At 40.4% G+C, this 25,133-nt stretch overlaps 2 protein-coding genes across 3 annotated transcripts; one reads left to right on the forward strand and one right to left on the reverse strand.

The window, feature by feature from the left end:
- Positions 1-1,720: 1,720 nt before the first annotated feature.
- On the forward strand, positions 1,721-18,818 carry LOC121688188 (E3 ubiquitin/ISG15 ligase TRIM25-like). 2 transcript variants are annotated; one of them, XM_042067628.1, is made up of 7 exons: positions 1,721-2,362; positions 2,767-2,862; positions 2,972-3,088; positions 17,016-17,132; positions 17,246-17,405; positions 17,484-17,534; positions 17,865-18,818. In XM_042067628.1, exons 1-7 carry the CDS (start codon positions 1,772-1,774, stop codon positions 18,395-18,397), a joined length of 1,665 nt encoding a protein of 554 aa, XP_041923562.1. In that variant the 5' UTR covers positions 1,721-1,771; the 3' UTR covers positions 18,398-18,818. The 2 variants fall into 2 exon arrangements, with proteins under 2 accessions (XP_041923562.1, XP_041923561.1); XM_042067627.1 differs by lacking the exons at positions 1,721-2,362; positions 2,767-2,862; positions 2,972-3,088 and adding exons at positions 15,656-16,289; positions 16,694-16,789 and having other exon boundaries at positions 16,899-17,132.
- Positions 18,819-19,543: 725 nt separating this feature from the next.
- Positions 19,544-25,013, reverse strand: LOC121688206 (tripartite motif-containing protein 16-like). Its single transcript, XM_042067656.1, is given in 7 exon segments — positions 19,544-21,771; positions 22,848-22,877; positions 22,983-23,145; positions 23,231-23,464; positions 23,722-23,804; positions 24,138-24,437; positions 24,440-25,013. Coding segments are annotated over 7 exon segments (1,617 nt in total). The 5' UTR covers positions 24,693-25,013; the 3' UTR covers positions 19,544-21,217.
- Positions 25,014-25,133: the final 120 nt, after the last annotated feature.

Here is a 25,133-nt window from a genome sequence, read left to right on the forward strand (position 1 = left end):
ATACTTAGCAACGGTCTGTTATTGAGAATTAGCAGACCGCCGAATGTTGGGAAGGCCCATTCAAGTGAATGGAGCATTCTTCAGCATAATGGAGAGCCGTGTAATAAATTGCTGTATCATACAAAGGGCTGAAGAGGAAAGGAGGTTCTAATGATGCCATTGTTGGACATAATAACAGGTCTTGGAGTTTGTGGTGCAATTCATCTAAGTGCACGTTCATCCATGATAACAAATGCACTGCACTCTCTCATGCCCCCACTTCCTCTAGAATAGGAGTATATGTGGATCACAGGGCAGGAAATCTGTGCTTATACAGTGTCTCTGATACATTGACTCATCTGCACAAAGTACAGGCTACATTCACAGAGCCATTATATGCTGGCTTTTGGGTCAGCACGGGCAGCAGAATTAAAATTGGTCAGTGACCTAAAACAGAAGTGAATACCCATGCCTAATTTTAGTTTCTGACAAATATGTTGTTTCTTTTGGAATTTTGATCTCATTTAGGCTATAATGATCTCTATCCATAAGCGGTGCTTGTGCTCGTGATCAAGGATTCACCTTTAAAGGTGCCATGTGTAATATCTGCCAAAAAATCAATTCATACTCCACATTCCATAAAAGATGGGGGCAGTATACCTCCAGAAAGTGAGTTGGTCTACCCTAGAATAACAACCGAGAAACGTGTATTGCAGTTTGGCTGGCGGTTATGTTGCCCGCATACTGGCTCCCATGGCCGAAACTGGTATTATGACACCTGTCGGGCTGTGGCTAGTAATTTAGCATGCTAATTCTGGTTGATATCTCTGCAGCACTATACCTTGGCATTTTTTTAATGACATCATCGCCCATATTTCTTCTCATTCATTTGATGCGTGTAGCTCATTTTTTGGATATTTTTACCTCAATTCTTACACATGGCACCTTTAAAGGTGAATTTCCAATTGTTCACATAGATCTCTCAAGGTCACAAGTACCCTCGGTAGGGAAAAAAAGGGAAACAATCAGTGCTACTTAGCTTGAGTTGCTGTAGCTAACAGCTAGAGCAGCCAGGCAGCTGGGGGCATTTTTTAAATAATTTGTAGACAACGAAAGGTGTTACAGACTCTCGTCAGTATAGCCCTTCCAAAATCATTGTGCATGTTTTATTGACTGATTTCATAATTTAAGTAACAGTGGACACTTATACTTTCCTATAGAAAAATGACTAAATCAAATATGCAAGGATGTGGAAATGACCAACAACTGTAAGAGTAAGCATAAGAGTAAACATCAATAGCAACCAGCAAATAAAAAGATATTTTGATGAACAGTACTTTTGTTGTCTTTTTTTTGGCCACAAGTGTTCAAACAACAGGCAGTCCGCTCTCCCTTATTCTGCCTTTATTGTTTTATTCACTATGAGCCTTTCACATCCTGGTTTTTCATTCGTCATTTGTGATCTTTTTTCCTACATTGTTAACGGGGACAGAATCCTCTACATTTCAAACACAACATAGCAAAACAGAACAAAGACATACAGAATGTATAGTAAAATAAACATCTTTGGTTTCACTTTGGTTTAATGTGGTCATTTTAAAAGGAGTATTTTTTTAGAGACTGACCTTGATTTCTTGTTCCTGTCTATGAAACTGGTTGGTGCAGTTTTGTCCCTCTCCTGCAATCTCATATAGAGCAAGCCACTCCCATTCCCCAGATCCCCTCTCATTACAGTAAACTGAAAGTGAATAGTTTAGTTCTGTACTTGAGAGGGGTCAGAGAATATGGTAAAATGGCTGCAGTAATAGACTTATGGACTCAGGAGCACTTCAACTGTCCGATATGCCTGGATCTGCTGAAGGATCCTGTCTCTCTTCCCTGTGGACACAGTTTCTGTATGGACTGCATTACAGGCTGCTTGAATCAGGAAGATCAGAAGAGAGTCTACAGCTGCCCACAGTGCCGACAGACCTTCACTTCGAGGCCTATTCTAGGAAGAAACACAATGCTGGCTGAAGTGGTGGACAAACTGAAGATCATGGGACTCCAGGCTGCTCCTCCTGCTCACTGTTATGCTGGACCTGGAGATGTGGAGTGTGATGTTTGCACTGGGCGAAAACAAAAGTCTGTCAAGTCCTGTCTGGTGTGTCTGTCCTCTTACTGTGAAACTCACCTCAGAGTTCATAATGATCTCAACCCAGGGAAGAAACACAAAGTAATTGATGCCACTGGAAACCTACAGGATCTGATCTGCTCTCAACATGATAAATTATTGGAGGTCTATTGTCGTACTGACCAAAAATGTATATGTGTGCTGTGTGCTATGGATGAACACAAACAACATGATACAGTTGCAGCCACTACACAGAGGACAGTGAAACAGGTAAGGATGTGATCTTGCCCTATAGTGTCATTAATTATTGCTCATATGTATCAGATCAAGAGTTTGTGCTCAGGGAAGACATTGCTTAGGGTCAGAGCTCTGCTCTGCAGCATTGCCACTTTGCTCAAACTGTCTCTCATAGGACACAGTCTTTCATAAACATTTCAGAGCAGGGGTCATACCCTGTCCTTATCAGGATACAGACAGCCGATGGTAATATTTGACCATAATCAGCTGTTTTAGAGATTTTAGGATTTTTGCTAAATCCGGTCCATACATGTCTATACACCATAATTAGTTATCTATAATACACCCCACAATAAGTAAACCTGAATACTGTTGCTTTAAGTATAACATTGTTATGTTCTTGACTAAAGTGCAAATGAACAATTTACCTACCACAGAAACAGTTACAGGAATTGATGTTGAAAGTCCAGTGGCAAATACAAGAGAAAGTGAAAGAACTCAAGGAGCTTCGACAGGATGTAAAAAATCTGAAGGTAAGTGCTGACCTCAAGTTAAGGCAGAGTGAGGAGACACACTGACACTGAGTGTGAAGAATAAGCTCTCCAGGATGATATTCAAACTGTCATTTGTGTCTCTTAACAGATCTCTGCTCAGGCAGTAGTGGTGGAGAGTGAGAGGATCTTCACTGAAATGATCCGCTCTGTCGAGAGAAGACACTTTGAGGTGATAGAGCTGATCAGAGATCAGGAGAGGGCTGAGGCAAGTCGAGTTGGTAGCATCGGCTAACTAGCGCCAGATTTTAGAGTGCAGGGGACAAGTCGAGATGGGCTATGAGACATACGTTCACACTCGGTATCATGTTTCAACACACTTTAGGTCAATATCACACCGGAATTCTCCTTTAAGGCCTTTCCAAGTTGCTGCGATGACTTTCATTTTTATTTCTATTATCATTTAAACTAGAATGTTGTACTTTCTGTTAATTTTACTTTTAATGTATTTTTAAATGTCTATTTGATAGTATTTTTCTATATTTTTTCTAAAGGCACATTGAGTCTGTGTATGCTATATGAAACGTGCTATATAAATAAACTTGAATTGAATTGAATGTGTGTGCTGGTGATAGATAGATAGATAGATAGATAGATAGATAGATAGATATACTTTAATTATCCCACAGGGAAATTCAGTTGTTTCAGCAGCCTTAAGTACATACAGCAAGCACACATATAGTCCACATACATAAACAAAAAATTACTTTCACCCACAAGACATAGCATGTGGTAGCTGTCAAGGTACCATACACATCCAAGTACCAAAGTGTAACTGCCTAATAAGACATAAATCAAGACAATTGCCTCCATATTAGATATAAAAGATTAAAAGATAAATTGTCTCTCTCTACTCAAAGGAGAGTCGTTGTACAGTTCTATTGCTGTGGGTAAGGTTTTCTTATATCTGTCCTTACTGCAACTGAGTTGGCGAAACCACCAACTAAAAACACTTTGTCGTTTTGCCAGTGTACTGTGTAGGGGATGGGATGTGATGTATTGTCCATGATGTGTAACAATTTCTGCACCACCTCCTTTCCACCACCAACTCTAGAGGCTCTAGAGTAGTCCCCAGCACAGAGCCTGCTTTCTTAATTAGCTTGTTCAGTCTGTTATAGTCACTGGCCCTGATACTGCTACCCCAGCAGATGACAGCAAAGAAAATTTCACTTGCTACCACAGACTGATAAAACATTTGTAACATCTTAGTGCACACATTAAAAGACTTATAGTGGGGTTGTTTAAGGCTCAGTCATTGCAAATTTGTGTTAGAGTTTGGTTTTCACTTCCAAGTTGAAGTTTAGGGTCTATAGAACAATTTGAGTCCGAGTGTCAAACACACAGATAAAAAATGGCCTCTGGGGGTGGTCTTTTTTTTAGATAAAGGGTGGAAATGCCCTCAAAGTTGCAATGAAACATCATTTCTAACTAAATTTGTTGATGCAACAGTTGCTTTTCTGGACCAGTGAGTGAGATTTGGGTAATTTTCTGCGGCACACCTGATGATCTCTCACGGCACACTGTGCCCCACTAAAACACTGTCGTAGGCCTAATCCCTTGCATTGCCACAAACAAACATTAGGCCTATGATATCCCATGTGTAGCCAGTTCACCTTGTTTCTGTCTTTTCCCCATGTCTCCCTGTTTTCCCTACATGTCCCACACTGGCCTGCTCCCGCTAACTAGGGGGGCGTGGTGATTAGTTACACACCGGAGTTCGTTCGCACTGATTACTGGCCAGACAGTATAAAACCACCCAGGTACGAAGAAGCGTTGTAAGCTCTGCCTGTTTAACCCCCTAGCATGGCGGATTCAGTCATCAGGTATGTTGCAACACTCCCGTTTGCTGCCAGACTAATAACATGGTTTAATCAATGTTTGTCTTCACCTGTAGCTTCGTGGTCACCGGCTAGTCTACTCCTGCTGCCCGTGTTAGACACCATCCCAACCTATGTTTGTCTTAAATCTCTCGTAGGTTATTTTCTGTTTTGAGTCGTAACACTTTCTCTTGTATGCCTGTAGCTGAACGTGGGTGAGTGCTCTCCATACGGCGCTTTGTGCACTAATCGTAGTTACGAACATAGGTATGTACGATGCTTGCTTTAATGGGTAACTTTCTAGGCGGCAGTAGAAGGCTTTATGTTCAATGTCTTTTCTGTCCTGTCCAGGTAGCGCGGCCTTTTCCATCTACGCGGGGTGCATAGCGTGGGTCGTGCTGCTGTCTTGTCTGTAGTTATTTTATTTTGGTGTAGCCTAATTGTGTGCGGTTTTTCAAGTACGTTCTGTGTCTGTTTCTTTTTGTGGTCATTAACTTAGTGTCTACGTCTGCCTGTGTTTGGGTTTTGGCGTTTATGTCAGCCTGCATGTTGCTTGCCGCATTAGAGAGGAACGGGGCATAAGTGGCATATGCGTCATCCTGGTAACTGCTTAGGTTCTCTCTGGTGCTGGCTGTCATTTGCGTGTGTTTGTATTTCTTTTGTCCTGGTGTGCCTGCATTATCTACCATAACGTCTGTATTGGCTGACTGTATTTTTGCCCCCCCTTGTGGTGCTGTTTTATTTGTTTTGGCAGATGTGGGGCCCTCTTTGAGGGAGGCTAGTCACCTGGTGGTGGGACCCTGTAGCTGCACATTTGTGGTGTCATTGTTGCTTGCGGTGGGCTGCTGTGTCACTGGTAAGTCACTTTCTTGCAGTGTGTATGCACGTGTGATGGCTGGAACTTAGAACACACCTCCAGTTAGTCTGTCTCCCTCAGGTAAGCCCCTATCTGCTGTATCTTTTTAGCGCCAGTGGAGCCTGGCCCCACTTTAGAAATCACCTGTTATTGTATCATAATAAGAGAACAATAATAAATATTTTTGTACTTTCATAACCTCTGACTCGTTTCAGGTATTATGGCAGGACACGCCTCCCTTCCCCCCCCCCCCCTTTGGTTATTTAATAAACTTATGATTTGACTGGAATTCACGTTGTCTGCTTGGTGCTTTCGGACCTGTGTCAAACCTTCCTTAGCAAATTCTCTTAAAGAAGTCCCAGGGTACTAAGCCCAGGGTGGTGTAGTCGGGCTACTGGGAGTGGCTTATAGCCTCTCTTTCCCTCCTTACTGCTCTGGTCACACATGCATGATAGATAGATAGATAGATGCTAAGACAGTATGTTTATGTAAGTGAATGAAGATAAATTGTAAAGGTTGAAGATGGGGTTGAATGGGGGTTTCTGGGCTATAGGGCCAGATAATAGCGGTATTAAACCGATGTATCATCTTGGGGTCACCAAGTCCCCAAAAAAAATATCTTCAAAAGTGACCTCACTGCTAATAGCTTTTTTTAGAGGGCATGCAGGTAAAAGCCTGTCCAGCCATTTAACTATTAATGTAAACGGCAGCAGTTTCTGAATGGTACAGTGACTTTATCTGGAAGTGTGGTCTATTGTCAGATGAAATGAAAATTGAGCTCTTTGGCTAGAAACTTTAGATGTGTTTGGTGTACATAGAAGAATGGCTATACTGAAAAGAACCCCATGCCTAATGAGAATTATGGTGGAGGGGCTGTGCTATTGTGGGGCTGTTTTTATTCCTAAAGGCCTTGAGAACCTAATTAAGGTGCATGGTGTCATGAAAAACCTGAACATTTTCAAAGGAAATCTGCCAATCTCTGCCAAGACACTAAAAGTTGGTCATGATTGGATCATTCATCAGGTCAGTGAACCAAAGCAAATGTCCAGATCAAAACAAATATTGTTTGCTGAACACAATCATGCTTCAGACATTGCCATCTCAGTCCCCTGATCTAAACTCCATAGGAAAACAGTGGGGTGAGTCAAAGAGGAGTGTGGACCTAGGAATTTGGATGATCTGGGGAGATTTTGTAAAGACGAACGGTCTTAAATCCCTTGCTTTGTATTCTCCAACTTTATGGAGTTTTATTGGCACAGGGAGGCTTAAGTTATTACCAGCATGGGTGCCAATAATTGTGAGCAATGTGTTTCTGTTACAAATATTTATTTCTTTATGAGATTTTCCTTTTTCTCCAAATAAATTTGCTTCCCTTCAAGGTTGGATTTTTCCTAATTTCTTTCATTGTGAGATTACAATAAATCACCAACAGATTGTTTTTTTATACCGGTTTTTAGTCAACTTTAACCGAGGTGCCAATAATTCTGGAGGTTACTGTATATAATTGCTATAATTATTGCTATAATTTTAAACTATATTTTCTGATTCAAAGCTGAACAGCTGAACTACAGCTATAAAACTGATTAAAGCTAGATTCATGTCAATTCAGGTTGGTTTTTACAAAGTTAAATTGTGTTTTGTTTTATAAATCATATTGAATTATGCAGTGCAAGATGCCTCGAAGACAGTAGACAAATGCAGAAAGAAAGCCACAAAAGGCAATGGATCTCTCTCTCTCTCTCACACACACACACACACACACACACACACACACACACACACACCACACATACAAGCAAATAGATAAAGATTTCACCTGGTGGGGTAAATGATCTATATACTATAGTATGATGTGTTGTAAGATTCCATGTTGAATTTTGTTTCAATATGGGTCGCTATAATTTAAAGGATTGAACTGTAAGTTATGCTGACATATGTTTAAAAATCTTGTTTCATGTGCCCCTTTTTCAATTTGAGCCCCTGGCCCACTAAAGGTCTCTGCACGGCCCTGATATAGAGAGCTAGGCAATGCCCATGATGATGACTGAGCTGTGTAATGGGTCTGTTGCCTATTAGACTACTTTAGGCTATATCACGACTACTTCATGACTACCTAAAACCGTCTTTATTCAGAAACTGTGTCATTGGTCATTGATTTATGTATTCAAAAATAGCCCTCTAGCCTTTTTCACAAGCCTGTATTAGGCAATGGGTTCCTCAAAATTTCACGCACATTATTATTGATTTACTTTCTTCCAGATATAAAGTTCTTTTGTGAATTTTTCCGTGAATAAAATGATGGCTTGATTTAAAAAAAAAAAAGTTGGTACTGATGGTACATGATCCTAATGGTACATGATCCTAAATTCATAAACTGAAAGTTGCAAGTTGGGTGCTTAATATCACATCGGCTTTATGCAACCATTTGTGTATGGGTATCCTAGGTATCTTTGTGCTTCAGGGATATTCTGAACAACGATCTTAAATCGAGTTGAGTGATTACCCAGGCTTTATTTACAATAACTTTAAAAATGATGTTTCATTGCAACTTTGAGGGCATTTCCACCCTTTATCAAAAAAAAAGCACCATTTTGCTGTCCATGGGCTAAAAGTGTGTTTATTATAAAGTGTGTTTTTAATCTGGTAACCAAATGCTTAGCTCACCAGTTTCTCCTTTTAATTCTGAATCCATACATACCTCATATGTTATAATTGGTTAAACTAGTCAAAAGTTGTAGCAGTTTAAATATTTTGCAGCGCCCCCTAGAGGCTATTTTGTTATCTGTGTGTTTGACACTCAGACTCAAATTGTTCTATAGACCTTTCACTTCATCTTAGAAGTGAAAACCAAACTTTAACACCAATTTGAAATGACTGAGAAAAATTACACATACATACGACCCCACTATTAAGCTTCCTCAAGAAATAGAGCCTACTTTGACCCTTCTTGTAGACAGCCTCAGTGTTATGCTTCCAGTCCAGTTTATTGTCTATGTGAACCCCCAGATATTTATAGTTCTCCACCACCTCCACCTCTTCCCCCAGGACGGTGAGGCGGTGAGGGTGTTTGGCTTAGTACTGTTCCTGCTAAAGTCCACCACCATCTCTTTGGTCTTGGCCACATTTAAGAGCAGGTGGTTGCTACCACACCACTCCACAAAGTGATCCACTGTCTGCCGGTACTCTGTTTCTACCCCCCCCCCCCCCCCCGCCCCCCCCCCCCCCTAACACACCTCACCTATGCAGAGTCATCTGAGAACTTCTGCAGATGACAAGACTCAGAGTTGTATTGGAAGTCAGAGGTGTAGAGTGTGAAAAGGAAGGGGGATACCACAGTCCCCTGAGGTGCTCCTGTACTGCTGACCACCCGCTCAGACACACAGCCCCCCAGCCGAAAAAACTGTGGCCTATCTGAGAGGTAGTCCATAATCCAGGAAGTGACGGTGGTGGCCAGCTGCATCCTCTGCATCTTCTCCCCCAGCAGCCAAGGCTGGATGGTGTTAAATGCACTGGAGAAATAAAAAAACATGATCCACAAATGCCAAATCACATTTCACAAAGGCAATTATCAGTTTTACAAATGCCATATTATTTACAAATACACATCTACAGTATATTTGTAAAAATCAATATACAAGTTACAAATGGGATTCATTTGTGGATATCAAAACACGCATGCAAATCAAGAAATACTTGTGGATCACCCTCTGCACATTTACAAATATTATTGAAACAAGTATAACCCCATAATATGGATTATTGGCTGTTATATAATTGCAAAAAAAAATGATTCTAGTAGACTACCTATGATAACAATAAATGTCTGAAAGATCTCAAGTGGGTTCAAGCCTATACCTGGAGCACATTGATGACAATACCTCAATTCACTTAGTCATGTACATCAGCTTACCAAGCATAGTTTTTGGACACATACTGTATCCTGTTCTGTTTATTTTCTTTATTTATTAATTTTGTTTGTATATTCAAAATATCAAATATAGGTATCTCAGGTTTGTACATATCTACATAATCTGCCTTTCTATGTCATATATTTCTTATGTGTTCTTTCCCCCCATAATGCAACACTCCACCTCTTGTGCTCTCTGCACTGCTGCCCCTCCCACTTCCTCATACACACTGACTGAGGAGGCCACTCCCTCTGCTCAGTGCCCAGCCCTTTTCCACAGAAACGAAAGTCAGTTGTGCCTCCAATTGTGTCAGCAGGGGATAAGAACAGTGAGTGACTCAAGACAGAAAAGAAAGTGATCCAAAATGGCAGAGGCCAGTGTTATATGGAGTCAGGATGCGTTCAGCTGTCCAATCTGTCTGGATTTACTGAAAAATCCTGTTGCTATTCCCTGTGGCCACAGTTTCTGTATGGACTGCATCACAGGCTGCTGGGATGATTTTAAAAAAAATCCACCAGTCTCAACCAAATGCATGTTGATTTGGTTTAAACATACATGTATTTCTTGTCAGATAAAATAAGGCTATAGACATAACAACAACATACTATTTTTAAGGATAAGTTCTTCCAGAATTCCTTGGCAACGCAGTTCTGTGTATGGGTATTTTTTGGAGATTAGTTCATGTTCATAGATCTGATTCATGTTTACAATGCTGTCCAATGCATTAATAATTTGTCATTTGTACATACTGAAGATAGTGCACTTCATTATAACCGGACTTTGTTGTATACATATCAGAATCAATAAATATGTGTTGTTTGGCTTGGCATATTATAACGGGTGTGGAGGAGCAGCGGTAATGTTACTGTCTGACAATTGCTTGACCTGGGTTCAATTCTCGCCCATTGCAAGTCCATGTCACTATAGCATCTGTTAAATACCAGTCAACTTTATAACACAGCTTTTATTTTATTTTGCTATTTTTTGTCCAAACCCTAATGTAACAAGCTGTAGTGAAAAGAGCGATTTATTTTTTGTGAGAGAAATCAACTAATAAAAAATGCCTCACTTTCATCCGGGTTTGTGTGTTTAAAGATGTAGGTGTTAAGGAGATGGCCTGATCACTGGTTATAATGAGGTATATTGACTCATATATTTTTTTTATTTAGGCCTGTTGAATAAATGCTTATAAAAAGCTTTCATAACCTTCTAACACTGTTCCGGTCAAAGATGACCGATTTACACATTCCCTGTACCATAAATATGGCATTTTTCATCAGATTGCCTCAAGATCTTATGATATCCTTCACAAAAGGCTTTTGAACACATAGAATTTATTTTGACTACTTTCTTTGAATTTTGAGTGATTTATTCAACGTAGAAACACTTTTTTTGTTTACGGTCAAAAATGACCGCCATAGGAAATGAATGGGAAAGAGTATAATTTTCATCCAGGAGATAAAAGACATCTCCTTACACACACTCCTACAACTTACCACCAATGTTCCCACACATATGCTTGCATGCACACACAGAAGCACACACACCCCCACACACACACACACAAACAGACACACATACTGTACAGTACACACACACATGTACACCCACTCACAGACACAAACACACACTCAGTACATGTTGTCAGTTCATGTTGTTATGTTGCCACTTGTACGTGTGAACCACCAATGTTCGCACACATACTGTAGGCATTTACACACATACAGAAACACACCCACACACACACACACACACACATACACACACACACATGTACACACATACACACACACACACACACACACTCACACACATACACACAGTTCATGTTGTCAGTTCATGTTGTCATGTCATGTCATGTTGCCACTTGTGCATGTGAACCACCAATGTTCGCACACACAGGCATGCACGCACACACAGAAACACACACACCCCACACACACACACACACACACACACACAAACAGACACACACACACACACACACACACACACACACACACACACACATGTACACACACACACACACACACACACACAGTTCATGTTGTCAGTCGTCATGTTGCCACATGCAGGAAAACCACCAATGTTTGCACACACATGCATGTACACACGGAAACCCTCACACCCTTACACCCACCCACACACACACACACACACACACACACACATTTACACTCACTCTCTCTCTCACACACACACACACACACACACACACACAGTTCATGTTGTCATGTTGCCAAGTGTTCGCACACATTCACGCACATACAGAAACACACAAACCCACACACACAAACACACATGATGTAGCTTTTAATGTTCTAATAAGGGTCTGTTTACAATAATGTTCTATTAAATAATACTTTTTGTCATGGTATTGGTATTTAAGAGCAGTTAAAACTGTCCGGTCAAATTTGACCGCAAACAGTAAATTAAGGGGGGTAGCAACGAACAGTGTTTAAAGGATAAACGTAGGCCTATTTCAGTAGACCTCAATAGTCATTGAACTGGAAAATCTTCATCAGTGACAGTTCCACCAATGGCCACTAGAGAGTAGCAACTTATTAGTGTTCAGCAAAAAAGCCTTTCGGTCCTGAGGGCAAAACTTTGTATTTGGAGACCATGTACTGTATGCAAGAAGACACATGTTATTGTACCATTCAGTGTTAAAATGCTGAAAATATGTATTTGCTGGAGTGGACAGATATCAATTATTAAGTCTATCCAGATCATTTCACAGACATGTCAAGTACCTCTGGGATGCACTCTTAGGTATTACATTGTAGAAGAGCTGAAAACCAAGCATTTTACTCTCCTTATACTAGTGAGCTGTAACATAAATGAATCTTAAGTGTTAAATCTTGTCATACATAGAGTTTAAATGTGTATTGTATGGCAAGTCATGCTTGAAATACATAAAGTAAAATTATGCATGCTAAAAAAAAGTATCTCTATTTTGCTTTATATTCTTGCAAACCATGTTCCCCTCGTTTTCTAGATTAGTTCTCCTGTTTGAATTTGCAGTGCCACCCATCTGTCAAATAACAACAGAGAGAATTATGTTATTATTTTTAAAAAGGCTCCTTTTGTTATGATTTGAAATCTGTATGTGACCCCAGAATAAAAAAGAGGTAAGTCTGGCTGTTCTTTATACAAATAAAATGATTATAATCTTGATTCACATTATGATGGATTTTAAAAGGAGTTTGACAGTCGTCAGTCTTGAGTACTGTGGAGGAAAGTGAGAGGATCTTTACTGAAATGATCCGCTCCATTGAGAGAAGACGCTCTGAGGTGACAGCTGAGAATTAGAACACTTTTTCATACTGTACATTTCATTTTTAACCAATGGAGTTGTACACATTGAGTTTCCAGTCTCTCTGTTCCTCCTCTGCAACTAACAACCCATCAGACACACAGCAAAGACAGAGCTGTCTTTTTATGAGGTTAAAGGAAGACTTTCCCAGCTCAGGGAGAAACTAGAGGATGCTTATAACAGCCATTTCTACAGCTGGTATCATGGACGGATGTATTAAGGGCCCCCCACTAATTGTCGCATATGTGGGAGGGGGGGTTTGGGGGTCCTCCCCCAGACATTTTATAACTTGTTTGATGTGATTTCCTAGCCTGGAAAATCCAGACCCTGATAATCTAGAAAGATTAAGGGTCTGGCAAAGAGCAATGTAATGGCCCAACTCGAGGGGCGGCAACAAGCATGCATTTAAAAATCTCACAACACAACACTAGACCATGTTTACTTTGAATGATTTCGGACTTCGACACAATGGGATAACACTACGACCAATATGTACTGTCCTCCAACGTTGCAGCACTGTCTTCATCAGTTTAGCTGAGGGAAACTGAGTTGTAGAAAACACTAATAAGAATAATTGCCATCGAGACCATGCAGACAGATTTGATACATCAAATGAGGTTCTGTGTAGTGAAGCTTTATCTAAATGCTGCTATTGGGAGGTTGAATGGTCAGAACTAGACGTTTACATAAGGGATAATGTATAGAACGCCGGTCATTATTGGGAAAATAAGTCCCGAAAGGGCGAACCGGACCCCGACGCGCAGCGGAGGGGTCTTGTTCCGCCCTAAAGGGACTTATTTTCCCAATAATGACCGGCGTTCTATACATTATCCCTTTATTACACGGCTACTTGCCAAAACAAAACAATAAATTCCCCACGATGTGACTCTTTAGCCTACATAGCCTAGGCTATAGCCTATTTGTTACCGTTTCATCGTGGCTTTTGGTGAGAAACATAGTTCGACAACAGCACACGCTGAACTTGAGTCAAACATTCTTTAGAACACAGCTGATCAACCGTCTGCTTTCACTTTTGAATTAAGTTCCAGTCCTTGCGTAGTGATATGAAAGACATGAAATAGAAGCACAAAGCCCATTTTCCTTGACAGCGGTCTGTTATACTTAGCAACGGTCTGTTATTGAGAATTAGCAGACCGCCGAACGTTGGGAAGGCCCATTCAAGTGAATGGAGCATTCTTCAGCATAATGGAGAGCCGTGTAATAAATTGCTGTATCATACAAAGGGCTGAAGAGGAAAGGAGGTTCTAATGATGCCATTGTTGGACATAATAACAGGTCTTGGAGTTTGTGGTGCAGTTCATCTACAGTAAGTGCACGTTCATCCATGATAACAAATGCACTGCACTCTCTCATGCCCCCACTTCCTCTAGAATAGGAGTATATGTGGATCACAGGGCAGGAAATCTGTGCTTATACAGTGTCTCTGATACATTGACTCATCTGCACAAAGTACAGGCTACATTCACAGAGCCATTATATGCTGGCTTTTGGGTCAGCACGGGCAGCAGAATTAAAATTGGTCAGTGACCTAAAACAGAAGTGAATACCCATGCCTAATTTTAGTTTCTGACAAATATGTTGTTTCTTTTGGAATTTTGATCTCATTTAGGCTATAATGATCTCTATCCATAAGCGGTGCTTGTGCTCGTGATCAAGGATTCACCTTTAAAGGTGCCATGTGTAATATCTGCCAAAAAATCAATTCATACTCCACATTCCATAAAAGATGGGGGCAGTATACCTCCAGAAAGTGAGTTGGTCTACCCTAGAATAACAACCGAGAAACGTGTATTGCAGTTTGGCTGGCGGTTATGTTGCCCGCATACTGCCTCCCATGGCCGAAACTGGTATTATGACACCTGTCGGGCTGTGGCTAGTAATTTAGCATGCTAATTCTGGTTGATATCTCTGCAGCACTATACCTTGGCATTTTTTTAATGACATCATCGCCCATATTTCTTCTCATTCATTTGATGCGTGTAGCTCATTTTTTGGATATTTTTACCTCAATTCTTACACATGGCACCTTTAAAGGTGAATTTCCAATTGTTCACATAGATCTCTCAAGGTCACAAGTACCCTCGGTAGGGAAAAAAAGGGAAACAATCAGTGCTACTTAGCTTGAGTTGCTGTAGCTAACAGCTAGAGCAGCCAGGCAGCTGGGGGCATTTTTAAAATAATTTGTAGACAACGAAAGGTGTTACAGACTCTCGTCAGTATAGCCCTTCCAAAATCATTGTGCATGTTTTATTGACTGATTTCATAATTTAAGTAACAGTGGACACTTATACTTTCCTATAGAAAAATGACTAAATCAAATATGCAAGGATGTGGAAATGACCAACAACTGTAAGAGTAAGCATAAGAGTAAACATCAATAGCAATCAGCAAATAAAAAGATATTTTGATGAACGGTACTTTTGTTGTCTTTTTTTTGGTGTTCAAACAACAGGCAGTGTTCAAACAGTGTTCAAACAACAGGCAGTCCGCTCTCCCTTATTCTGCCTTTATTGTTTTATTCACTATGAGCCTTTCACATCCTGGTTTTTCATTCGTCATTTGTGATCTTTTTTCCTACATTGTTAACGGGGACAGAATCCTCTACATTTCAAACACAACATAGCAAAACAGAACAAAGACATACAGAATGTATAGTAAAATAAACATCTTTGGTTTCACTTTGGTTTAATGTGGTCATTTTAAAAGGAGTATTTTTTTAGAGACTGACCTTGATTTCTTGTTCCTGTCTATGAAACTGGTTGGTGCAGTTTTGTCCCTCTCCTGCAATCTCATACTGTATAGAGCAAGCCACTCCCATTCCCCAGATCCCCTCTCATTACAGTAAACTGAAAGTGAATAGTTTAGTTCTGTACTTGAGAGGGGTCAGAGAATATGGTAAAATGGCTGCAGTAATAGACTTATGGACTCAGGAGCACTTCAACTGTCCGATATGCCTGGATCTGCTGAAGGATCCTGTCTCTCTTCCCTGTGGACACAGTTTCTGTATGGACTGCATTACAGGCTGCTTGAATCAGGAAGATCAGAAGAGAGTCTACAGCTGCCCACAGTGCCGACAGACCTTCACTTCGAGGCCTATTCTAGGAAGAAACACAATGCTGGCTGAAGTGGTGGACAAACTGAAGATCATGGGACTCCAGGCTGCTCCTCCTGCTCACTGTTATGCTGGACCTGGAGATGTGGAGTGTGATGTTTGCACTGGGCGAAAACAAAAGTCTGTCAAGTCCTGTCTGGTGTGTCTGTCCTCTTACTGTGAAACTCACCTCAGAGTTCATAATGATCTCAACCCAGGGAAGAAACACAAAGTAATTGATGCCACTGGAAACCTACAGGATCTGATCTGCTCTCAACATGATAAATTATTGGAGGTCTATTGTCGTACTGACCAAAAATGTATATGTGTGCTGTGTGCTATGGATGAACACAAACAACATGATACAGTTGCAGCCACTACACAGAGGACAGTGAAACAGGTAAGGATGTGATCTTGCCCTATAGTGTCATTAATTATTGCTCATATGTATCAGATCAAGAGTTTGTGCTCAGGGAAGACATTGCTTAGGGTCAGAGCTCTGCTCTGCAGCATTGCCACTTTGCTCAAACTGTCTCTCATAGGACACAGTCTTTCATAAACATTTCAGAGCAGGGGTCATACCCTGTCCTTATCAGGATACAGACAGCCGATGGTAATATTTGACCATAATCAGCTGTTTTAGAGATTTTAGGATTTTTGCTAAATCCGGTCCATACATGTCTATACACCATAATTAGTTATCTATAATACACCCCACAATAAGTAAACCTGAATACTGTTGCTTTAAGTATAACATTGTTATGTTCTTGACTAAAGTGCAAATGAACAATTTACCTACCACAGAAACAGTTACAGGAATTGATGTTGAAAGTCCAGTGGCAAATACAAGAGAAAGTGAAAGAACTCAAGGAGCTTCGACAGGATGTAAAAAATCTGAAGGTAAGTGCTGACCTCAAGTTAAGGCAGAGTGAGGAGACACACTGACACTGAGTGTGAAGAATAAGCTCTCCAGGATGATATTCAAACTGTCATTTGTGTCTCTTAACAGATCTCTGCTCAGGCAGTAGTGGTGGAGAGTGAGAGGATCTTCACTGAAATGATCCGCTCTGTCGAGAGAAGACACTTTGAGGTGATAGAGCTGATCAGAGATCAGGAGAGGGCTGAGGCAAGTCGAGTTGAAGAACTCATGGGGAAACTGGAGCAAGAGATTGCTGAGCTGAAGAAGAGTGAGACGGACTTGGAGCAGCTTTCACATACTGAGGACCACATCCTTTTTCTACTGGTATAACTTTCTGTTTCTCTCTTTCTGCCTTGCTGACTCATCCAAACACAATGATAATGTGGGATGTAATAAGGAAGGAAATAAACTTGTTATTTCTCCACTTGTGTTTACAGGGCTTTCCATCTCTTTCTCCACCTTCTGAATCCATGATTGGAGATATAGTCCATGTAAATGAAGATCTGTGCTTTGAGGTGGTGATGAAAAATATTTATTTTCTCAAAGAACAAATAGAACACTTCTGCTCACTGGGAGTTGGGCAAATGTCTGGAAAAGGTATGAGTCATTTTCTTTTAGTAAACAGTTATTAGTAAGCAATTCCTAAAATTAATGCTATGATCTTCATGGATATAGACTTTCAGGTTCCTACCACGGAATCCAAGACAAGAGAACATTTCTTAACTTGTAAGTCTTCCCTCTCCCCCCTACTGAAATCACATCCAGGCCAACATACACACACACACAAAACACTCACTTACATACACACACATACACACACACACACACACACGCACACACACACACACACACACACACACTAGATAGATAGTTAGTAAACTGTTCTGCACAGCATCAACTAACAAGTATTATACATACATACATACATTTCCATAAGGTAATATACTGTTAAATTGATTTAAAACATATACAACAGATAACATGCTAAAAATAAAATGCAATGCTATTGAAGTCTGAAATCCACTGTATTCAATGTCTGTCAATGTCTGTCTTTAGATTCATCCCATCTGCAACTAGACCTCAACACTGTGCACAGAAACCTTTGTCTGGGTAGACAAACAACGGAGGTCTTCTACTGCGGCGCAGTCCAGTTGTACCCTGACAACCCAGAGAGATTTGACTGCTGGCAGCAGGTGCTCTGTAGAAAGGGCTTAACTGGGCGATGCTACTGGGAGGCAGAGTGGAGTGAAAGTGGCTTGTGGGGAGGTTACACTGCAGTATCTTACAAAGGCATACACAGGAAAGGAGGTGGCAATGAAAGCAGGTTTGGCCATAACAACCAGTCCTGGAGTTTGCACCACTCTCCTAACAAGTGTTCTTTCCTCCATGATAAAACTGAGACTGAACTCCCTCCAGTCATCAGCTGCTCCAGAATAGGAGTGTTTGTGGATCACAAAGCAGGAATTCTATCATTCTATTGTGTGTCTGATACAATGATTCTCCTACATAAAGTCCAGACCAAATTCACCCAACCCCTCTATCCTGGCTTTTGGGTACCAGTTGGATCACAGGTAAAGCTGTCCTTCTGAACGCCATGAACATTTATTGTCACTTTTATTCAGACTGACAGTGACAGATTGTTAAGAACAGAGATAGATGTGTCTTGGAAGATGTTTCATTTCTAGTTAGCCTTTCCAGATCTTGGTGATCCAGATGTGGTAATTGTGTTGGGCATAAAAAAGTGTCAGAAACTTACTTGTAGAAAAATGTTTATTGTCCTTTTACAATGTATACTATTGATATTTCTCACTGTGTGCATACATGCTATCACAACTGTACTGGAAATTGAGCTAGCAGAGCAAGGTTCCAGGATAATCAGGTGTTTAGTAGAAGAATACCCATAGGCAAATGATATACCCTAATATACTGATAATATATATCACTGTTAATGTGTATGTACTGGTGAACTAATTCATAAATATATCAATAAATGTAAACAATGTCTATAAATGCATCTACAACTGACTTGATATATGAAGGGACTTTATCAGTGCTCAGACAGGGATTACACATTTACCTGACTCAGATGAAAACGGATAAGAGTGCATTCGTTCACCTATCTAAACTTAGATTTATTTATTCTTGCACTCAGAGTATAGCTGAGAATACAAACAAACAAGCCAATGTATGCAGATCATTGTCTTTAACTGTATATAATGAATTGGCCCATAGCTACAAAATAGCCATGCACTACCTGATGTTGGTCTCTGTCATGGGTTGCAGTCTCCACTGAGGCTCATTGTCATCACCATTTGCACTACTGTGGACTCGCAAAGGAATTTTGCACAGCTCCAGTAGCTGCAGCGCCCTCTATTGGTGTTGCGTATCATTACTGTAATCCACGTCAGTAAAGCCAGCTGGCATGGTGAAGCCAGATGCTTTAGTGAACTGAGAATAAACAGAGAGCTTTATCTTAAATCTTTATGTAGTGTAAACGTCTTTTAGATTAAATGGCAAATAGCCTCAACAAGAAGGCCAGTCAGCTTTCTCAAAGCAACTTATCAACACTTATATTGCAAGTTTGAAGATGTAAAGCAAGACTTCATTTGTAATTCTTCCCCACCAAGTGTTGTAGTCTACTGTATGTGATAAAACAAAAGAAACGATATATGCAAACTGTTTCTAAAGCTCCCAGTTTAATGCTGGGTGATACACAACGTTTCGACCACTCAGGTCTTCGTCAGACCTGAGTGGTCGAAACGTTGTGTATCACCCACCATTAAACTGGGAGCTTTAGAAACAGTCTGCGGATATCTTTTCTTTTGTTTTGCTCAGTATTTCTAGTATCCAGCACCTGTAGAATCAGTATAGATGTGCGTACACCTCTACATTTCAGTAGTCTATGTGATACACAGGACTACGCAGTATACCCACTTCAAAAGCATCACCATCTCAGTATACCCACTTAAAATAAGCAAGGGTTATTAACATTTGGGGTTGATCACAGTATATCCACTATACCTAGCTAACTAGTCTAAACCACTGCCCGTTCCCCATACACAAACTACATCCAGGCCAACACACTCACTCACTCACTCACTCTGGCCTACATCATGAAAATCAGTGATAAGAAATTGACATTTTATTGTGTGACAGTGTCTCATCATCTTCAAAAAAATCATCCAGCTCAAACTAGAACCCTAGAACCCAGCACGGTGTAAAACAAACTAGAACCCAGCATGGTGTAAAACAAACTAGAATCCAGCACGGTGTAAACAAACTAGAACCCAGCACGGTAAAACAAACTAGAACCCAGCATGGTGTAAACAAACTAGAACCCAGCACGGTGTAAACAAACTAGAATCTATCACGGTGTAAACAAAAGCGTTGTCTAAATAGAGAAAACAGAGAGGTCTGCAGCAGTGCCACCCAGCACCAAAACACACAGCACATCTCTTTCAAAGGTGTAAATGAGAAAAATCTCAAAAATACAAATCTGGAATAGCCATATTAAATATTATGACGTTGTTATGTGTAGAGCCCTGCTTTCTTTGACAACAAATACATGTTTCATTCACTCAACCATTATTTAGTCTCGGAGGTTCATTGAGGGTAATCTGCATTTTCAGTAAAGCCAGTAACAATGAAGTGTTACGAAGTAATAATTGTAGTAAAAACAATACTAAATAAAAACTAATGAGAAGCTACATAAAATTGTAGAGGAACAAGGAAAAATAAAAATAGATAAAAATAATACAACCCGAACTCTGAAAAAGTTGGGATGTTCTGTGAAATGTGAATAAAAAAGAATGATATAATATACAAATCATGTTAACCCTATATTTGATTGAGAACATATCAATTGTTGAAGGAGATACATTTGACTATTTCATTGAAAATATAAGCACATTTTGAATTTGATAACAGCAACACGTCTGGCTGGAAAAGTGGTGTAATGATAAAGACAACAAAAGGAAGAACATTTCACAACTAATTAGGTGAACTGGAACCTGGAACTGGAATGGGACAACATTTCATTATCAATGACACCACTGACCTCTATGTGGTTTTGCAAATGAAAAAGTGAATTCAGCACCCCAATATTTACCAAACAAGGCCATTTGTTAACTTAATTAATCATTTTAGTACATTTCATTGCTTATGAAGCTGAGGAACTGTGTTCAGCTAGGACGCTTACAGCCCCACAGTTCAATGACCTCTATGTCACCAGAGCTCAGATAGAGCTTGTATTGCAGATTTTAATTCAGCACACCCAAATTGACAAAGTAAGACTGGTTGCCAACTTTGTCTCAAAAATGCCTCGGGCTTCCTAAATAAGCACATTTTTCGATTTTGGCACTAAATATGCATTTGACTGAGACAGGTGACACCCAAACAAAATGGCATACCTAATGGCATAGCTTCACTTTTGTGTTTAAATAACGTAAACAAAAACCAGGATAGAGTGGCTGAGTGAATGTGGTCTTGACTTTGTGCAGGAGGGTCATTTTGTCACAGATGCAGATGCTGTAAAAAGACAGAATTCCAGCTTTGTGATCCACATACACTCCAATTCTTCTGCTGGGAATAACACCGAGTTGCGTCACCTCTTCATTGTGTATGAAAGAGCATTTAGTGGACCAGCAGTCTAAACTCCAAGAGTGCTTGTTGAACCCAAACAGTACCTCTTGGCCTCGTCTCTTTCTGCAGATCTCTTTGTAGGACACTGCTACAAAACCTCCCCATTCCGTGTCTACATGTATGTCACCCAGGCTCCACTCCACCTCCCAGTAGCATCTTCCAGTTACAGCCTCCTTACACAGCACCTGTGGCCAATAGTCAAATCTCTCTGGATTGTCAGGATATGACAGTGTCTTAAGTTTAAAAGTGACTTCATTATTACTATCAGACAAATAAAGATTTGGTTTTGCTGTGTTGTGATCTAGATTGAGTTGGCATAAGTCTGAGGAGGGAAAATGTAAAACAGTTATTGAGATGATAATAATAATAATAATATTTGCCTTTCATTAATAATTCACTACTGTGTAGTTCTAGAACCTAAAAGTAAAGTGTGCATGTATGAATGTAATAGCACTTTGAAAAATGGGTACAAAAGTTCTTCCTTGAATCTAATTTATGTTACTGCAGTGTAAACTAGATGTACCGCAGAGCGGTACAAAATATGACCGCCGCCCAGTCCAGCACATTTTTTCCACAAAAATAAATCACGCTGAAAGGCTAACTGTCTCACTAAATTGCATTATCCACACTCAATTTTCACTGGTATCTGCTAGACAACAAGTACCAAAACATGATTAGTTCATAGACTTCACATGTAAAATTCATTTTATACAACCCCACCCCCATCTTGCCTGTTCATAATTCTGAGAAATTCTTGAATTGTGTGCATGTGTGCGTGTACACGTTTATGTTTATGTGTGTGGGTGTGTGTGTGTGTGTGCGTGCTTGTGTGTTTGCCTGCGTATGTGTGTTTGTGCATGTGCATGCATGCGTACATATGTCTACTGTGTGAGTATGTGTCATACGTATGATTACTGTGAATGTATGTGTGTGCGTGTGTTTATTGTTTATTATGTTATCTGTTTATGCACATGTGAGCCCTACGGTTCTCAAGATATTCACAGAAAACTGTGTCTGCCCTACCCTCCTTTCGGGGGGTCCAGTACAGCGGGGGGGCTACAGATCAAAACGAAAAACGATGGTTCCATGCTATCCATGTGGGGTTACATGCCCACCAAGTTTCGTGTACCCCGGTCTTTCAGTGTCCCAGGAATCCTTGATGGAAATTTGGACATGCAAAAAAAAAAAAAAAAAGAATCTGACTAAACTTCGCTGCGCGGCGGTCATAATAAATGTGTGAAATGTGTTTGTACCACAGTGTTATAAATGTATACAGTGTTATATGTGTTTTAATATGTTTCTGTTGTAATACAATTACAAATAACAATTCTAAAGAAATATCAATAAATTAAGTTATGTTTTCATTTATGGGTATTGCAATATTGACATGATTCTTACATGTTAGGAAGTCTTGTCTGGTGGCTTTTGCTGTAGAGACAGAAGAGATCAGTTATCAGACTGATATTACTAAGATAAAACAACATTTACCTATGAAGGTAGAGTTGAACGACATGTTCTTTGTGTATTCATTACCTCTCATATAAATCTGGTCTGCTCCATACTTCAGTAAATCTTCCACTTTGTCTTTCAACTGAGACACATTCTCCTTCACTTCTTCAAATGACACATCTGAACACACACTGAGGTTGGATGATGAATCCACTGGGTCAGTCAAAGAACACAGAGACTGAAGACTCTGCAAAAGATACTCAATCTGTTAGTGAGGATAACACATGCCATTTCTGTGTAATTTCTTCATCATATCTTAACAGAAAGATTACCCGGAGAAAGCTTGTATGATCCTCTGTTTGTGAAAGCTGCTTCAACTCAGCATCTCTCTTCTTCAGCTCAGCAATCTCCTTCTCCAGTTTCTCCACGAGTTCTTCAGCTTTACTCACTTCAGCCTTCTCCTGATCTCTAATCTGCTGTGTCACCTCAGAGCGTCTTCTCTCAATGGAGCGGATCATTTCAGTAAAGATCCTCTCACTGTCCTCCACTGCTGCCTGAGCACAGTGCTGTTTGGAGATACAAGTAGATATTTCATTATATTGCCACTTTGTTTCATAATTAGCATGAAGGTTCCAAATGAGTTCAGCCCTATAGGCTGGAAAAGCCAGAGGTCAGAAATTCTGAACTCTTATAAAAATAGCTTAAATATCAAAACTCTATATCAAAATGCCTGGAGTGGACTCCCATCTTTCTGGGGACACATTCTGTTCTGGGCACCTTGAAACCTCCAGATTGCCCCTCTTCCTTTCAGATTGGAACTCACCTTAAGAGACTTAATGTCCTCTTTCATCTGCTGCAGGTGCTTATGTCTCTCATGGATTGTCTGCTGGGTTTTCTGCAGCTCTCCTCTAACTGTTTCTGTGAAGAGGTGAGCATTAATCTATTTGCTAAAGATACTCTTATAATGGTCCAGTAATGTAAGTCTCTTCCAGTCTTCTTAGATGCCAATGATATAAAATGCATGAAAGCTTAATATTACCACCCCCCCCCCCCCCCCCCCCCAAACCGATCATAAAGGGGGTACATGTGTTTATGTAATATAGTCATCGCCAGGGTTGGGTGCCACAACTTGGTTTATTACAAGGCAAGGCACATATGGTGCGTTTCATACACAGACACAAGATCATGCACTATACATTGTTTATTGCAGTAAAAAAAAACTAACTATTTAATGATTACTGGATTCTCTTACCTGTTTTTCAACTCGCTCGGCCGCAGCTGAAACTGTATCATGTCCTTTGTGTTCATCCATGACACACAGCACACATATGCATGTCTGATCAGTGCAGCAGAAGACCTCCAGCAGTTTATTATGACGATAGCAGATCAGATCTTCTAGTTTACCAGCAGCATCAACCACTTTGTGTCTCTTCCCTGGGTTGAGATCATTATGAACTCTGAGGTGAGTTTTACAGTAAGAGGACAGACAGACCAGACAGGACTTGACTGCCATTTGTTTTCTCCCAACACAGACATCAGGAGTCCCATGATCTTCAGTTTGTCCACCACTTCAGCCAGCATTGTGTTCCTGCCCAGAACTGGTCTGGGTGTAAAGGTCTGTCTGCACTGTGGGCAGCTGTGGACTCCCTTCAGCTCTTCCTGATCCCAGCAGCCTGTGATGCAGTCCATACAGAAACTGTGACCACAGGGAAGAGTGACTGGATCCTTCAGTAGATCCAGACAGATTGGACAGCTAAACTGGTCTTGGCCCAATACAACACTGGCCTCTGCCATTTTGCATCACTTTCTGTTCGTCTTGGGTCACTCACTGTTCTTATCCCCTGCTGACACAGTCAAGTTGGAGGCAGAACTGACTTTCGCTTCTGTGGAAAAGGCTGAGCACCGAGTAGAGGGGATGGCCTCCTGAGTCAGTGTGTGTGTGTGTGTGTGTGTGAGAGGAAGTGGGAGGGCCAGCAGTGTAGAGAGCACAAGAGAACAACACTGCATCAAGTGTAGTGTTGCATTATGGGGGGAAAGAACAAATAATAAAAATATGACATAGAAAGGCATATGTAGATTGCAGATATGTAGAAATATATATTTGATTTACCAGGTATCCTTGTCAATATGTTATGAATTGCTTAGCCGTCTGACTTAAATGACTGCAGTGTGAATATTAATGTAGATATAAATATACAGACAAAGGAAATAAATTAACCCACTTGAGATCATTTA

This window comes from Alosa sapidissima, chromosome 17 (assembly GCF_018492685.1).
Source record: "Alosa sapidissima isolate fAloSap1 chromosome 17, fAloSap1.pri, whole genome shotgun sequence".
Classification (NCBI taxonomy): Eukaryota; Metazoa; Chordata; class Actinopteri; order Clupeiformes; family Clupeidae; genus Alosa; species Alosa sapidissima.